The sequence below is a fragment of the Coturnix japonica genome, chromosome 1 (genome assembly GCF_001577835.2).
Source record: "Coturnix japonica isolate 7356 chromosome 1, Coturnix japonica 2.1, whole genome shotgun sequence".
In the NCBI taxonomy this organism is placed as follows: Eukaryota; Metazoa; Chordata; class Aves; order Galliformes; family Phasianidae; genus Coturnix; species Coturnix japonica.
The window spans coordinates 38,896,421-38,914,763 of record NC_029516.1 but is presented as its reverse complement, the minus strand read 5'-3'; the positions used below and the strand labels follow the sequence as shown (position 1 = coordinate 38,914,763).

At 36.8% G+C, this 18,343-nt stretch overlaps 1 protein-coding gene across 4 annotated transcripts; it reads left to right on the top strand.

Moving 5' to 3' along the window:
- The first annotated feature begins 32 nt into the window (after positions 1-32).
- C1H12orf50 (chromosome 1 C12orf50 homolog) lies at positions 33-15,543 on the top strand. 4 transcript variants are annotated; one of them, XM_032443816.1, is made up of 12 exons: positions 33-146; positions 530-646; positions 3,386-3,509; positions 5,197-5,356; positions 6,218-6,289; positions 6,463-6,582; positions 6,863-6,982; positions 8,342-8,449; positions 8,847-8,954; positions 9,196-9,399; positions 11,820-11,911; positions 13,139-15,543. In XM_032443816.1, exons 3-12 carry the CDS (start codon positions 3,483-3,485, stop codon positions 13,175-13,177), a joined length of 1,050 nt encoding a protein of 349 aa, XP_032299707.1. In that variant the 5' UTR covers positions 33-146; positions 530-646; positions 3,386-3,482; the 3' UTR covers positions 13,178-15,543. The 4 variants fall into 4 exon arrangements, with proteins under 4 accessions (XP_032299707.1, XP_015713386.1, XP_032299705.1 ...); XM_015857900.2 differs by having other exon boundaries at positions 84-191; XM_032443814.1 differs by having other exon boundaries at positions 140-288.
- Positions 15,544-18,343: the final 2,800 nt, after the last annotated feature.

Here is an 18,343-nt window from a genome sequence, read left to right as displayed (position 1 = left end):
CAGCGGGAGCCTCATGGCGGAGCGGGGCCGGCTCTCGCGGCGGGCGGAGCGTCGGGATGGAGCTCGCGCTGGGGCTGAGCTGAAAGCCGTTGGCTGTTACTTCAGCGGCTGCCCTCGCTCGGCAGCCTTCACACCGCTCTGCACGGGTATGGGAACCGTGTCCCCAAGCAGCGCAGACTTCTCAGTGTCAGGTTGTACCTCAGGCGGGGCGGCCGCCTCCTTTCGTTGCTCAGGATCACTGTGTAGTCGGAGTTAAGAGTTGTTCCTGGCGGCGGTAACTGTTTCAGTGTATGCTCCTGCCCACTGATTGTCCTTTATTCATTGTCTTAATCTGTTCTTAATCTATTTTCTTAAATTTCCTGGGTGCTGAGTTGAGATGGAAAGTGTGCGTAACTTCTGGAGCTCTTGCTTTTCCTGCCCACACTGAACCTAGCCAGCACTTACAAGCGAAGTCATCGCAACCCAGGACTTGTATGAGAATGGAGGTGTTAATTGGTAACACAAGTCTGTGCTGTTCTCTCCGCTTTAGTTGTGGCAGTGGACATCATGGGAGCGAGATAAAGTAATTAACACAAACAACATCAGCACTCAGCGCCTTAGAGTGTACTGACAGGAAGCAGCAGGTGTCTCAGTACAAGGAGATACGGTAAGAAAAGCATGGCCATAAAGGATTTTAGGGGTAAGATTTGTATTTGTTGTGTCAAATATTTGTTTAGGAGATCACAGTGCCTACAGTGAAAGGTTGGGTATCGTTTAAACTATGTCGAACGGGTCTGTTCCCTTTTACAGCAAAATTTTTGAAAGAAACCTTGCAAGAAGAAATTGTGGAAGAGGAGTTAACAAGAAACTTGGAAAAGGTTCGATATTCCATGCTTAATTCTCCAGCAGTGCAAATAGGGAAGCGGTTCAAGCCTGAAAGGCTATGTGATGTCATCTGATGATGCAACAAGATCTAGAGGAGCGGTGGAAACCAGGGAAACGTAACATTCTATCCCCACTAGCCACCATCTTTGACAGCTAACCAACCTGGTCATCTCCTTAGCTCTGCTGTACTTAGTTTTAGCTACGCTGTCAGTCGGAGTCTTGTTTCGAAACAGAGGCAGAGTTGAAGTTTTGAAAAGCCAATTTTTAAAGGAAAGTACTGTTTTCAGGATAAAATTTAAAATTTCCCCGTACAGGGATAGCTTTTATGTTTTAATGTGTGCTCTGCCTGAATACAACGAGCAGAGTTGATGCGTAAGAAGTGAAAATGGCTGAAGGTGGGAATGAACGCTATTTTTATTCTCCGTACGCACAGGTAAATGCTATAGATTTGGGAGTGGTCAGCGTCCTTGAATTCTTTGATACATGCATATTTAGAGGGAGATTTATTATCTACCGTTATAAGTTGGTATGTCTTTATCATGGCAGTATGTGTAAATCAGTTGTCTGATTTTTCAGAAGTGAAAAGGGCGAATTATCCTAATTACTCCTGTGAGTAGGGCTCAGACACTCAGGAAGCACAGAAGTTTAAAATCCCCCTTAAAAATCACTCATCTCTCTTAATCTGTCAGTGTTATGTTAAATCCAAGCTAATAGACCATGTTTATAATTTCTGCTTACACTGATTACCTGAATTTCTTTAAAGCCTATTTACGGAAAATAAAGCCATTCATAATGGGTTTCGTCCTTCAAGAAAATAAATGTTTCTGTTCCAACTGGTAAAAATCCAGCGCTGGGTGCAGGGTTCTTGGTTATTGCACCTGTTTGAGCATTAGCAATTTAGGCATTAATGCTTTGGAAACAGGCTTTGGCTCCAAACCCCAGCATGTCTCAGTGCATGAACCAGCTGTACTGACTGAATTCCAAAAGCAATGTGGTGTTGAGATGCTGCTCTTTGATTCTGCCCCTTCAGCTGCTAATGTTTGTAAAGTGAAACATATCTCCACAAAGCAGATGAGAATATTCCAATTCGGGGAGAATTCAGACAATTTAAGGTCTGCGCTTTTCTTTAAAAAATAGACAAATTCATTGAGAAATAGCTGGTCGTTCGCAACTCTCAGCTGGTGTATAATTCATACCCCAAATATAAACTTGTTTTTCATTTCTTCAGGGTATTCATGAGAACACACCTGCTTTTAATTATGAGATTCCTTGTGACATGCTTGTGAATGATAGCTCAGGTTATAGGGAAAATGAATTGTATAATAATAATAATAATAATAAAACAAAACGCTAGAATCGAAAAACCTTAAAAGGCAGGGAGACAGTTTTGACTAAAGAAAGGCACTTTCATTGGGAACATGCTAATTGTGCACTACTGTACTCAGACTTAATCTGGAAAAATCCTGATCAGTATAATCCCAGCATTGTAATTGTATGTAGAAGTGAAGCAGCAATAATTAAATAACTGAACGAAACAATGTCAGTACTTGCTTTTTCCCATTAAGCTTTTGTGTATCATATGAAAAAACAACTGGCAGATGGCCTAAGCAGTTTAATGACAGTAGTCTCAGAAAATCAAATCTTGAACATTTTTGGTAACTTGTAAATATTTTTCATCATAATATTTTTGTACTTGGCTGCTCTATGGTCTCATTGGAGGAGATTTTCACTTAAAACAGCCACATCATATATAGGAATTTTACATGTGTAAGCCTCAAACTCATTCTCCTCATTAGGATTTATAGTGAAGATTCTGTCCCTCTGAAAAACCTCTCAGCTATGATACCTTGTGTGCATTAAGGAGACAAGGGAAGTGTTTGCACAAAGGTAGATAGGACTGAGTTTCTTCAAGCATAGTTTTTAATCTGAGGTTAAAAGTGACTATCTCTTGCCAAAGTAGTCTTGAATGGGAAATGAAACAAAAGAGTTTTATTCCTTTTTTTGTAATCCATATCTGACAAATCTGTACAAGGATTTAGGATGCTCCTTAAGTAGTACATTTTCAGGTTCTTTTAGGCATCTTGATGTTTTTGGGTTTTTGTAGTCCTTATTTTCCCACAAGTCCATGTCTTTTAAGAGAGAATAAGCATGAGATTTGCACTTCTACAGTAGATTTCATTTGAGATAGGTCTGATTATCCCTTTCTGTAGAAGAGGAAACTCAGGTACGTGTAAATTAAATAAATACTGTATACAATAAAGATATTTTTTTCTTCCCAACATCTCATAAAATGTCTGCAGTGGAGTATGATGCAGTAGCATATGTAGACAGATATACTCTATTCTAATCTGGCAACAGTACTGTATCCTTTGGCTTAAATATAACTTTAAACATTCTAACAGACCACTGTATAGTCCTCCAAGGTGTTAATCATCAGTTCCTCACAGTACACTGTGTGTTAGTCAGTGTAGTCCACTTGTATTCTTACATTTATAATGTCTGAAAATGTTTTGTCTCACAGCAAAACTACAGCAACATCTTCTGTTTCTGGGAAACGCAGCCAGTAGGCTGTGTGAGGATCAGTTGCATCTTCCATCATAGCAAACCTCGTAATATAAATGGACTTTTTCTGCCACCTAGTAGCAGTAAGTAAAAGTATTTTCTCTGCAGTTTGTCTACCAAATTAAGTAAATATTTGAAAATATCCTTAAACTTCCACTGCTTACATAGCGCATGTTAACATCAAGAAATACAGCACTGCAAATAAATCAGTGTGATCAGCTATCACATAGTGTTCAAAGTGAATAAAGCAGTTGTACTGGTATATGGATGGGTTTCTATATTCATTTATCTAGGTGGAACATTAAAAATCTTCATAGCTGTTAGTTATGTAAAATATGAATTAGTAAATGGCATTTTAGATTGCTGGGATCTGTGGAATACAGATTTTACACTAACTTTTCATCTGTGCTGTATTTTTGGAGTGGTAGATGGTAAGTCATCCTTTTTTGCACTACACAGAAAATACAACTCAGATTTAGTCTGAAGATTTTGTTTTATAGGAAATCATTAATCTTTTAACTTCTGAATTTGGTAGGGGCTTTTCTGGCCTTACTCTAGAGTATCATTCAGGGACTAAAATATATAAATGTTTCCCCTCTATAACTCCCCTCTGTCTGTTCTCTTCTACCTCCTCCCCTGAATCAGCACGAGGAAACGTGGGGGATTGGGGACTGCAGTCAGTCCCTAATGCTTCATCTCTTCTGCTCCCTTATGATCACTCTTTACCTAGTGTTGGGGTCACTCCAGTGGAATGCCATCCTTAAACTGATCCCACATGACCTTCCCACAGGCTGTAGCTCCCCAAGAACTGCTGCAACACAGCTCTGTACCCCAGGGCCCACCCTTCAGGCACTGCCCCACTTGGGTTCCCACAGGCAGTAGCAGTAATGTTTGTATGAGTGTCCATACTGCTTTTAGTACAGTTCCAACATCCACAACATCAGCCTCTGCCAGCCAGAGCTGTTGTAAACTTAAGTACACTTTTGGGTATGGTATGAACTAGATAAGATGCCCAGTAGCCACTGTGGATAAGGCACCCTTTCTAGGAGTAAATGCCCAAGAATTAGAACAAGAAAATGGACCTGCTGCATTTAGTTGAATATGTGTAACTCCACAGTCTGGGTGCTCACAATAACACTGCCAATACTAAAACTATTTGTTTATTTCAAGACTTAAAAATCTTGTTAAAGTTTGATTTGGCTTAGAGCTTAACAGTGCTAAATTCTTCAAAATTGATGCACCATGAAGCAAATACAGGCCTGCCTGCTGTTTAGCATGCTAAATGTATTTCCATAAGATGAGTCCTATAATCATTGATTCACTTCAACCAAGATATTACTAATATACATATATTACATACATATACATATTATGTACATATTTCCCTATTTTGTATACTATCTACAAAGAGAGTGGAAGAAAGTTACTGACTTAGATTTGTCTTTCTACTAGCAGGAAGAGATATACAGACTTTTTTAAACAGCATAGAATGATTAAAATGCTTCTGTTTTCAGAAGGCTATAGTCAGCAGTGTGTTATCTTTTCCTTCAGAGGAGGTAGCATGCATACATTTTAATTCTCACTGTGTTTGGAAAGTGCTCTTTTGCCTGCCTCTGAAGATAAAGGCACAATTAATCTATTTGCAGCTACTTCAAATATGATAATTATTTCAGAAGAATTCCTGCTGGTCTGAACCTGGATTCTGTATTGCAGTTCTCTCCTGAAAAAATCAGTATCATGTTCTTTTCTGCAGATACTGTATTTCAACAGGAAGGCCAAGAAGGAGTTCTGAATTCTGCCCATAGTCAAGAGTCCCTCAGAATTCAGGAGGCTTTTATAAGACCGATTCACCCTCCAGTGATCGTAGAACTCAACAGTGAAGAGGACGATGAAGACGAGGATGAAGACGAGGATGAAGACAACAGGAATAGTAAACAAGTTTTATATTTCCTCTTACAAGAAAGTAGAGTGGATGTTTTTCACCTTTTGCAATATAGTTCATAACTGATTTATTCTCATGACCATTAATTATTTTAGGAAAGAATTGTTCACAAGTTTTTGAAATTGTTTTCAACGAAACTGTTAATCACTGGATGCATGACTAAACCAGTATTTTCTAACTACTGCAAAGCATCTAGTTTTGTATTTTGATGCTGGTATAATTCACAAATTCCATTTTTCATCAATTAGAATTTAAAATATTCAGATGTCTGTCAAATACTATAATATACAAGTTCTCAATCCAGTTAGCAGTCTCATTTTATTACAAAAAAAAAAGAAAAAAAGTTTATTCTTAAATCTAGTAGAGCTTGTGTAATATACTTCACTGGTTTACACACATATATGTATTGCAAAACACGTATATTAAAAAAAAGCCACCACACCTGTAATTAAGCAGTTGGATTCATCTCACATAGAGATTAATCTTATTAATCTTAACTGAGACAGAAAAGAAGCACTTCACTAGCTGTGTCAGCAGACATTACAGGTTTACAATGTTGGGCAGAGGCTTTGTGACAAGAAGTCCTTGATAACATGTTCATTGAGATTTCCTTGTGAGAGTAAATGAATGTTTTGCAAATTAATACTGAAAATGGTTTAAAATCACTTCAAGTCAACAAAAAGTGACTTTTTAATAGATGCTGTAGCTGAAATTCCACTGTGCTTGATAAAACCTAACATTTAAGAATAATCATGACAAAAATGAAATTCACTGTTATTAGCTAATTAAGAAACATTAAAGGTCTTTGTACAGCACAAGAAAATAATCGTTTTAAAATGTTTCCTGCAGGTATTGTTGTGGAAAGGACTGCTGAAGACATTGAAGAGGAAAGAGCAATAAGGGAAATGTGCCATAGATCTGGTAAATATGAAATCGGTGACCCTTTTATGAACATATAATAAATATATAAATAATAATGACAATAATATATAATGTATAAATAATATTATAAACATAGAAAATAATAATTTAATTTAACAATATAATTTATAATATATATTATATAATTTTTCTTCTTCTGGGCATATGTCTAGGAGAATATTATAGGATTCAGTACCCTCAGGAACACCAGTCAACAGAAATGTTATCTCCACCTCCACCTTTGGAAAATGAGCAATTACCAATGGAAACTGTCGAGAATGATTTGTGGAAAGGCAGGTATTTTCATCTTTGTAGACTAAGTTTACCATATCTCAGGTTAACCTAATTATTGTGGGATTTCCTTAGAAAACTCACATGCTACACATCAGAGCATAGTTACACCATACACAATCCAAATGAGTAATAAAAGAGAAAGAAGAATATAAAGCAAGCAGTTAAAGGAAATTGCTTTAAGCTAATTACTAATTCATAGATGTGGAGGGAAGAGAATGACATTTTCATTTATTGTGCTTATACACAGGGTGCTAAAATGTTCTTTCTTTGCCTTTCCAGGTGACAGTAATACAATTCCTACAAAAATTAATAATGTGGAAAGAGAGAGAGAGACTTCAGGAAGGAAAGTATCGGTGCAGTGTATTAGCAGAACACATAATAAATCCTATGAAAATGAAGGTAATTAACATTGGCTTCTTGGTACTGAACATCATGTGGTAGAGAAAGCTGCCATAAATCAGTATGCCAGCAATAAACATCACTGCTTAAATATAAAATAATAATTGAAATACATAGTTGTTTTTGTTTATTTGTTTGTTTTTTATTACTCATGTCATATACACTCCTAATACTACACCACTAATTGTAAAGATTGAAAATACCATTTTTGATTCCATTTTTTTTTAAGATTATAGTATATGTAAAAAACCTTTACACTGGTTTAATTTGACTTTTTCCCTTTTATTTTGGACAAAGAAGTGGCTTGTGAAGTTAACAAAGTCAGTGTAGGAATGACTACGTATGTTTACTTAACAGTATTTGCTCCTTTTCTTCATAAATATTAAATACTGGTAAAAACTAATAAGAATTACTGTGTTATTCCTTTTTCTCCCCTTAGTTTGTTGATGCAAAATTATTCATTAATATACTAGGGATACCTGGTCTAGCTTTGAGCAAAGTGGTGTGCATCTTCTAGCTTCAGACAACTATGAAACAGTATAAATGTATCTTACATATTATTACAGGATTGTAGAATGGCCTGGCTTGAAAAGGACCACAATTGATCATCCAGTTTCAACCACCCTGCTATGTGCAGGGTCACCAAGCACCAGACCAGGCTGCCCAGAGTCGCATCCAGCCTGGCCTTGAATGCTTTCAGGGATGGGGCATCCACAGTCTCTCTGGGCAACCTGTTCCAGTGCGTCACCACTGTCTGTGTGAAAAACTTTCTCCTAATATCTAATATCTAATCTAAATCTCCCTTGTCTCAGTTTAAAACCATTTCCCCTTATTATTCCATCCTCATAAACAGTTGTTCCCTCTTCTGTTTATACACTCTGCTCAAGTATTAGCAGGCCACATTGAGGTCACCCCGGAGCTTTCTCCAAGCTAAGCAGTCCCAGTTCCCTCAACCCTTCTTCATAGGAGAGGTCCTCCAGCCCATCTTAGTGGCCCTCCTCTGGACCTGCTCCAAGAGCTCTGCATCTTTCTTGTGCTGGGGGCTCCAGATGGGGCTTCATAATAGCTGAATAGAGGGGGAAATCACCTCTCTTTTTCTCTGCTGGCCACACTTTTTTAATGCAGCCCTGGATATAGTTGGTCTTCAAGGCTGCCAGTGCATGCTGCTGGATCATGTTCAGCTTCTCTTCCACCTACTTCTTTTACTATGATTTATGCACAGTATATGTCTTTCTTTTAGGTAATTTTTACTATCACTAGTAAAAAGTTACGGCTAAGAAACAATGCTGTAATTAAATCATACACATTTAATTTTTCAGCATGTTCTTTCGTAAGGATGATTTTCTTCATTTTCTGTAGGGGGTGATTATTTTGCAGCACAGAGAAATAAATACGTTAATGGGAAAAGAAGTGAGGTACTACCTTTTGAAAGAACACCAGCTGCATCAAAGTACTCAAATGTAAAAGGTACTTAATTATTGTATATTTTCTGATTTTTTTACATGAGATTTTTTTTTTTACAGTATAATTGAAGATTTTCTGATTCTTAGTGGGCAACATTCTGAGACAGAATCAGTCAAAGTAATTGTACTAGTTCAAAGTACTGTTGGACTTTGTTATTGTTGAAGTTTGAGCTTGCCATCAGGATTTTGAGACCTTGAATTGTGCTATTGGAAATGTAGCAACTTTGGCTTTCATTTTGTGTAACTATTCTTGCAAAACAATTGAAGAGTAAATGAATGTTCCTTCCCTAAGGAAACCTGTGTATGAAGTGTGAGATTAGGTTTTCAACACATCATAGCATTTCTTGGGAAGAAAACATGTGCTTTTTGAAAAGTAAATCTGTGCTGTTTAAATCTTTCAGCAACAAACAACTCTGAACGGGTGAAGAAATACCACTTTAAGGGAGTAAAGAAAAAGAAATGGATTTCTGAGGAGCAACGAAACTCACCTAATACAGGAACAGGCAAAGGTATTTTTAGAAAACAGTTGGCTTATCCATTTCAGTAAACTAAACTATTTGATGATTTAGCAGTACCTCATTCAATCATTTGAGTTGCACAGGGACAGTCTATATTTTGAGTGGACTGTCTGTACAGAATATATAATGTGTATATATATATGTAGTCTTCCAGCCTTCAGTGATCTCTGATATGTCAAATTTTGAGTAATATCACAACATTACTTTTATAAATTTGTTCTTCCCATTCTAGGAATTCCCACTTCATACTCGAAAGTTACAACAAATTACCAACGAAATTATCAAAGGAAGGATAATGAAACTCCTTCTTCTGTTCGTTCTGTGAGACAGACTGAAAGAAACACTTACTTCAATTCTGCAGAACCTCGAAGATCAGCATATGTGTTCTACCGTAATTCCAGAGTAATACAGGAACCAATGTTTAATGGGTATACAGGTGAGTTCCTGCTTACACAGAAGTCTTAAAATTACTCTTAAAATACCTTACTGTATTCTGCTGCTTTCTTGTTTGTCACTTGTCTATGTTTTATTGACTGGTTTGGCTCAGTTCTGTGACTATCAGGGTAGAGGGATTTTGCAAAATCCACCCCTCCACATAAGGGAAACAGGGGACCCCAAAATAATTAAAAACAGCGACGATGATCTGAGGAGAAACAAACTAATTTACTAAATGAAGTATCGGAATGCAAGGTAACACGGTATAATACAATATAATTGGAATTGAAGCAAATAAATATAATGAGAGAGTGTATCTGAAAGCTGTAGGCCTTATGCTAGTGCTGAGGTGATGTGTGTGGTCAGAATGAACAGCAGGAAAGAGAGGCTGATGATAGAAAAGGGCTGTCAGATGACCTACCAAGGCCTTACATTTGTTCCCTCTCAGCAGAAATGATAACAGCACAGCAAACAGTCTTCTGAGGACTGTAGTTCTCTTCTGGGACAGGTACCTGGTACTGGAGCATTAACTTGAACTCCCAGTGCACTTCATGATGTTACGGTGTGGAATACCAATAACCAAAAATCATAAAACCACAACATCCAGCATAACTTCCCTAATTAAATTGCAGTAATATCAATAGGCAGAGATACAAACACATTTAAACTTTGTGCTGATTCCCACTTCTTTTTTTTTTTTTTCTTTTGAAATATGATGTTTTATAGACCTTGTAATACTCCACTTTATCGTGGTACTCTAAATATTAATAGTAATAGGAGTAGTTTTCCAGTAGAATTTTAGTTTCCTCTCAAGAAAAATTTATTGTACCATTTCTTCTCCTGACAGGGGATGAAGGAAGGACCTTTTATTTTTTTTGTCTTTGCCTTTGCAACTAGTATTTCACTGTAGTTTTATATATGATTTATGATTATTTTCATTATTTATGATAAATTTTCTTCCAGAATAAATGAAGTCTTGGACTTTATTCAAAGTTATGTTACCAATTTAAATTTGCTCCGAACTTTTGTTATATATGTTATTATGTTCTCACACTGTCTATACTGAATGGAAGACCAAATTCATTCTTCCTGCCATTCTTTCAGGATGATGTTTTCCTTCATCTTTTTGCCATCTGTCTTCTTGATAATAGCTACCATGTCATGAATTTTACAAGAAGCTTAGAGTAGGATTTAGAATCTCATATGTTACTTTTTGGCTCTTTCAGATGTAATTAATTTCATATCTCTCACTTGTTTTTAACTTTCTAATGCAGCTTCACACAGTATAGTATCATATCTTCATTGATATTTTGCCTATTTGCTAGGCAGGGGGGTTGGAACTACATGATCCTTGAGGTCCCTTCCAACCCGGGTCATTCTGTGATTCTGTGATAATTTAATAATTGCGGGGGTTTTTTTATATGTCACTTCAGTGACAAATAGAGTGATAAATAATTTAAATAATAAAATAATACGTTGCCAGTTTTATTTTTGTTAAGCTGGATCTCCATTTTGAGGTGCTATTCTGTCTTCATTTCCAATAAAAGGAACATTCCGTGACAGATTACTGTTTTTAGATGAGAAAGTATACATGAAATCAATCTCAACATCATTGTTTAGTCTTAGGGACTGACAGTTTAATGTTTTGGATTTTTTTTTTCCTTTTAACATTTGTTTTGTTCAAATCTGAAGGAATAATAGATTGTGTGTATAGGAATAACGGAGTGAATGTTCTTAGTGGAAAATATATATTTTACCAAATTTCCAGTCTAGAAAAGGGATAGAGCATTTCAGAGAAATTTTGTCCAGAGTTTTTGTCATACAGAGAACTCTCACCATTTTCAGTACCTTTTCTTTGAAGACTACCTGAACCATTGGGTTTGGAACCAAAAATTCTGCTTGATGCAAATGAAAGACTGAAAACTGGTACTTAGATGCTGCATACAAACTGGAAAACAGAGTTATCATGTGATTACTTGTTGGAATGAATTTAATTAATCTGGGGTTAAAAGAAAATAATAGTATCAGTAGAAAAAGTAACCAAATTTTATACAAAATGACTATTCATTAACATATTGTCTTGCATCTGATGCGCTCACGTGCAGAGATGAAAGGGTTTGTTGAGTTATGGGTTTCTTTATTCTAAATGCAGTCCACTCTTTAGAAACATTTTCAACACAGGAACATTTGTTCTGAAGAATCTGTAAGCATAATGGAAATGATGAATGATTACAACTGTTTTAATGCACTAAAGTCTATATTTAATAATAGCTTGCATTATGGGGGTGATGTATGACTCATCTGATCCAGTGATTTGATACTTCAGTAAATGTTACTTTTAAATTACATAGCAGAATGTTATAATCTTTCCTGAAAATGTGGCAAAAATTAAGAAATTATTTTTTATTTTTTCTTCTGCAGACAAATATTATTCAGGATCTTACAATGCACCAACTTGGAGGAAAAGAAATCCACACGCCAAGACATTCTCTAAGTTTAAAACAACCGTTCAGGTAGATTTGTTGTAGAAATATTTATAATTTAGTGTTTTCATTAGAAGTGTTTTTCCTCATTGAGAAAATGTATCTCTTAAAATTTCTTAGAACTTCCCCAATCAAATGTCAGAAATGCAGCATTCTGTTTCGGCACCATATAGATGCAAAGCACTGGTGTCTTGCTCCAATTTATAGGAGGGACAGGAGGTTCTTTGGTATATGTATACCCAGCATGAGACAAAGAAACAGCGATTCAAATGATGGTCCGACCAGTTTGTTACAAATCTTAATCAGGGAGATGGGGAAGGGAAAGACAGACACTATTACAAGTTATGGTGTTGGGTATAGTTAGGAAACAGAAGCAAGGAATCTTTGTAGGAAGCAAGAGGGAGATAGTAACCACCATGCATCCATCGTGGTTTGTAGTTCAATCATTGATCTGCAGTAGTGGTGGGTCATCAGGCTTTGTTGTTCCTATGATGGTGACCATGGTGACAATTTCCAGTGGTAGTACAAACTTATAAATAAGTCCAATGTGGTCAAGTCAGCTTTCTTTGGAGTGGCAGCTCAAATCCAAAGTGGTTGAGTCAGCTCTCCTTGGAATGGCAGCTTCTGGCTCTGGGATCTCAGCAGAAACTCTTTTGTTCTTGTCTTCTGGGCCTTGCCAGCAGATAAGAGGGAGCAAGGATGCCCATCTGCATCCTGTTTTTCACAGGACATGACGGTATCATTCCCCAGTGTTCCCATACCGAGCTGGAGCTATTTAGTCACAGGCCAGATCTTCTGCCAGTAAACACTTTTGAGCACTCTCTTCCTGAGGCAAACAGCTCTAAAAGAAGGTGCTTTCAAACGTCCACAAAGTGATGCTGATGGTTACACAGTTGCACCCATCATTTGCCTCCTCCATAAATCAGAGTCACAAGAAGTACCCCAGGAAGCAAGCTTTGAGCCAGAAAACAAAGAAGGATTCTCACAACTTGAAACCACCTACTGTCATCTAGGCTTGCTTCCGTGTCTAGTTACTTCAAGCAAGTACTACATAGTTCTCAGACATCTGCTTTGAAAGGTTTTGGTGGCAAAAGAATGCAACATTTTGAAAGTAGATGTATTTTATTGGTGTGAAATATTTTTGTTTCTACTGCTTCTGTAATTGTTGAATATTTAATCCTTAAAATATCTCTGTTAGAGCATATGGTTTTACTCAAGTTGTACACAAAATGCTCAGTGTATCTGTTTTGACCACAGAGCCAAGCGGATATGGAGATGAAGAAAAAAGGAGAATGATTTATATGCAGCAGAAAGATATGAAGCCAAACTGGACCCCAAAATGATAAACTGAGATACAGGAAATGCACTCTAACGTTCAAGAATGATAAAAATGTATATTAAAAGTATGTTCTGTATGTGCACCAAGAAAGATCTTCAGTCTGCTCACAAATTTTAACCTGCTTTGAAAATTTGACACTTGAAACTATTTCTTTACAGACTTGGTCTATATGCTGGAGGACTGATAGTAAAAGATCCTTAAGTCTTCCCCTATTTTGTTAGATAGATGCTTTAATACATAATTATTAATATGAATAGATATTACTAGTTGTACTTGGCAGTTTCATAGCACTTTGGATGTAAGCAGCAGTACTGATGCATTCTAGATGTCTGTGTGGCTGTGAAAGCCAGGTTCATAGATGACATAATTGCTTGCTTGTTTTTTGGTGGTTCAGTCTGAGTTTGACCTTGATATTTTACCATTTTTGCAAGAATTACCTGAAATATGTCTCTACACATATTTTAAACAAATGTGTAAAAGATTTGATATAGAGATTTTAATATTGCTTTCTGAAAAAACAACCTCAGTGTTTGTAATGAATGATACCTTTCTGATATTTCCCCTAGAGGGCACAGATTTGTTTTAACATCTTTTCTTCATTTCAGTGATCTTTGTTGTTGTTCTGTATGATGGATCACTTTGGTTTCTTACTTGTAAATGGAGAGAATGGGATTTGATCACCTTCATTCTATGATTGGTGCAATAAATCAAACATTAAACGGCAACGTATGAAAATATATTGACTGCCACACCAGAAGGCATTCATTCTGGTGTAGGCACAAAGTAGAGCCCAAAAGAGGATATTTAGAAGATGAAGTCAAAGTAGCTTTCAATACTGAAAACTGCATTGCCAGGTAACAGAAACAGTTGTGTTTCAAACAGAGTTAAGAAAAAGTGGACCAGGCAGAGAATTATCTGCTTTATATAGAATACTGGTCAGTAGCCAAGGATGTGTCTAGTACTGAATAGTTACATATATATGAAAGGTGGTGGTAATGTTTTCACTTTAATAGCTTTTAGAAATTTAATTTTTAATAAGATGAGTGTTAAAAATGCTGTAATTATTGCAGTTGAGCGTTGCTTTCCTTAACTGAGAATATGGATTGTCTATTTTAGCTGAGATACTGAAAATGTAAAAGACACGAGACATCTTTTTAAAATCAATTGCTAAGTGTACTGAAAATGTCTCCCTCTCTCTAATTAAACACTGGTTTTTCAAATTGCAGCACACTGTGCCTTGCAGTGACATTTTGTGTGTTGTCTGCCTGAGGCATCTAAAAATCTTGATTTGGAGGGCTCTTCTGCCCAGCTATTTTTTAACACCATATAAAATACTTTTCTTCTCCATTTTCCCAGCTATCTAAATGTAAATCTTACCTCTAGTGATTGTCCAATCTCTCTGTAGTTTACAGTATTATACTGAACAGGACAATAAATTGAGCATGGCTCGATTATTACTCTGGTCTGTTCTCTTCTTTTCCCATTTAGTTAAAAAGGGTTTCAATATTTAACTCGTACAATTTCATGTTTTTACTTTTTGTTTGGCTCTGAGAGCAGTAGACCAAAGTTCCTGCTATAGCTTAACAGTTTTATTTTGCAGGGCAGTTTATACTGTTTGCTTGTTCAGGTGTTAAGACTATTGATTTTCCTTATCAATGTACAAGAAGTGGAATTTGGAGATGTTATTGCAATTAGTAACAATCTTTTTGCCAGAACTCACTCAAAACTACTAGAAAGAACAGATGGGGATAAAATTTGAATGTTTCCCAGTGTTCCAGCATTACGTAATGACAGAGTGGGCAGTGCAACAGTTTTAGACTTCCCTGGTAAATTCATATTTAATGACACATGTTGGGAGCACTGAATGGTGTGGAAAAAAAAAGTCTCTATAGCTGATAGAATTTGGGTTTGAAGCAGTAATGAAGTAACCTCCCAGTCTCCAAATTTATGAACAGTGAAGTTGGTTTATTGCTATTCAAATATATACGGTGAAATCGAATGAGAAATCATTCTGACATCTGAAAACATAAATATTCCACTTGATTCTCTCAATTAATCGTATTTAAACCAATGGAGCTCTGTTAATCTGTGCATTTATTATAGCGCTGAGCTAACATGAGAGGAAATAAGTCTTAGCCCTGTTGTATTTTACTGGGTGTAGAAACAACCAGTAAACAAAAGGCAAGCAGGTTAGAGGAGTTTAATGGTGAGCCACCTGCAGCAGAGGCTGTGCTTTAATGTACGGTGTTGTTACTACAGTCTGTTTAAAACACAGTGTTTGTATATTTGTAAGAATCAAATAAATCCACCTAATAAAAATGAATTGTGTGTGGAATTTTATCTACAATATTTACTTTGCTAATAACGGCGCCGTAATTAATTAGATTAAAATAAATTCCACTGAGGTTTGACTGCAGGGCCGACAAGCATAAAAGCCTGCCCTTATGAACTGACCTTTCACATCTGAAGTTATTTGCAGAAATCTGTGTAGCCGAAATCAATAAAACACCTTGCTCTCTTAGTTTCTACACCCCCAGCTCCATGACCAGCAGAGCCCTGTTCATGGAGAACTGAGTGATCCACAGTGCAGCAAACCTGAGTAGGTGCATGTCTGTGCTTAAAGGAAGTGGAGGGCATTCGATGCTATTGAGGCCTCACGGCATGAAGCAGATTTCTGTGTTTTCACACACATGACAAAACCCCCACACTGACTTAAACTGATAATACTTGAAAATAAGATCTTCAGTAACATGCCAGAGTTCAGAGACTGAGGGCTGCTGAAGGAGAATTGAACTTGCCATACCATGCATGCTTCAACCTAATCTTCTGCTGAGTTGAAAGGCTCAGGGAAAAGAAATGATCTGTTGCTGTCACTTTATACATGTAAAAATATGCTAATGTTTTTCCAGATGGTACTTCTAAAAGCACATCCGATATGTAGTGTAGGTGAAGCGTATTAGATAGTAAACAGATTAACAGCGATGCCATCTGTATTTTATTAAAAGTCTGCAAGGCTTCCAAGCTGACTCTGCATTCCTGAACAAACTTATACAGATAAATTAAAACCACTGACTCCCAGGATCTTAGCAGCAGCGATGTTTTAAATAAGCTGTTCGTTTATTAATATATCAAAGTATGTCTCAACTCAGCACACACATGAGAAAACAAATAAATGGTTATTGTGAAATAAAAACAAAGCAAAATTTTCCTTCCTGTAGACATTGCTTAAAAAGAGGGTTTTAATAATTTCCTCCTAATCAAGACACCTTCTAATGAAAACTTCTTAGTACGGCACTACTTTGTGTAAAAATAGTAATTGTATGTATAGAGGCTCTGTAATTTGATTAGAGTTGTAGTCACTAGGGGTCAGTGCAGTCCCAGGAATAGGCTCAGACAATGAACACGGGTGGACCTTCGTTACAGTGAGTCTGATTCCAGCCTTCCAGAGCTCAGCCTCTTCACAGTGTTCTGCAACAGCTTTAAATTTACCACTAACATGCTTTATAGGCTCGTTATGCTTCCTAGTGACCAACTCGGGGAGAGGTGCAGAAGCCTACATTCAAAATCACTAAACAGCTACACTGTTTTAATCTTAAAATGATGATACTGTACTTTTGCCTTATTTCACACTCTTTCTAAAGGGCATTTATGTTACCTCCCAAACTGGACAGCCCTCTCAAGGAAACAGTCTTTCCAAGGAGCTGTTTTGAAACTGAGAGCCTACTTTAGCCTTTCCAGTCTAAAAAAATTTTAGGTATCCATTTCCACTCTTAATATGAACTTTTAAGTTAATCTGAATGTTTAAGAGCTGTTTGGATGTGGTGCTCAGGGATATGATTTAGCAGAGGGTTGTTAGAGTTAGGGTACTATGATTAGGCTGTGGTTGGACTTGATGATCTTTGAGGTCTTTTCCAACCTGGGTAATTCTATGATTCTAATTCTATGATTCTATGATCTCCAAGAAATGGAGGTTGGTAAAGGTGCATATGACTGGAAAAACGGTAACAAAAACTATTCCTTCATTCTCTCTTCGAAACTGAGGAATCTCAGAAGACAGTGAATAGATAGAAGTACACTACTGTGGTACATGGATAGTAAGAGTAATGCTCTTGTGCTTAAAATACAGAAATTCTGCTACTGATTCCCTCTGCAGTTCCCTAGGAAAAAGGTAATTAGGCAGATGTAAACAGCAGAATTTGCTCAATGTTCCAAAATTGTAAGGTTCCTGTAAACATGGACGCTCTCTTTGGTCATACCTCTTCTCCTGACAGTCATGCAGGCAAAGATAAAGTAACACTACTAATAATAAATAAAATAGATATTCGTATAATCTGATGGTAAATATAACTTAAAATAACTTCATATAAAAGAATGCCTGTGTGTTCATTTGCATTCCAAAGTAAAATTAACGCCACAAGAAAAAATAGTTCCAAATCAAGTTTTATCCAAAATGAGGTCGACTACGGTTTCTCTTCCTTCCTACTAAAAAGCCAGTTCTCATGTGTCAGAGCATGTTTCAGCTCACACTAAACAAAAATTGGATCAAGCAACATGTCAGGCCTGAATGGACGCGTACTGCTACTGTTAGTTTGCGGTGAATCAAGATGCGGGCTGTGGTAACAGCAGTCAGCAAAGAGTATACACAGGTAAGCTCCATAGAGTTATTCCACTCCTGTAGTTGCTAGTGGGTCGATTTTCTGAGCAGCAGAATATTTCAGTTATTTAGAAAGTTAATTCCCAATAATTTTGAGTCTTCTTTTAAAATAACACATGTATAATGGTATGTTTTATGATTGTTTGTTTGTTTATTTTTTTTGCTCCCCCTGGACAAAAGTAGTATCTTCAAAGGTTGGTACCCTCACTGCTGCTTTTCATCCATTGTGAAAGTTTACTGCTGAATTTCCACTGCAAGGAAAGAATGTGCTTCTTTCATCTTTACAGCTCCTCCTGCACTGCAGGGTAAACCTGAAGAGCAGATTTTGAAGATGAGAATGCTTTCAAGGAGTATGCACCAGGCAAAGCGTATTCTGACATGACTCACTGCAAGTCCATTGACTTCAGCAAAATTATTCATATTTTAAAATTCAAGTGTGTTTTGACTAAGCTCAGCAGAGAACTCGGTG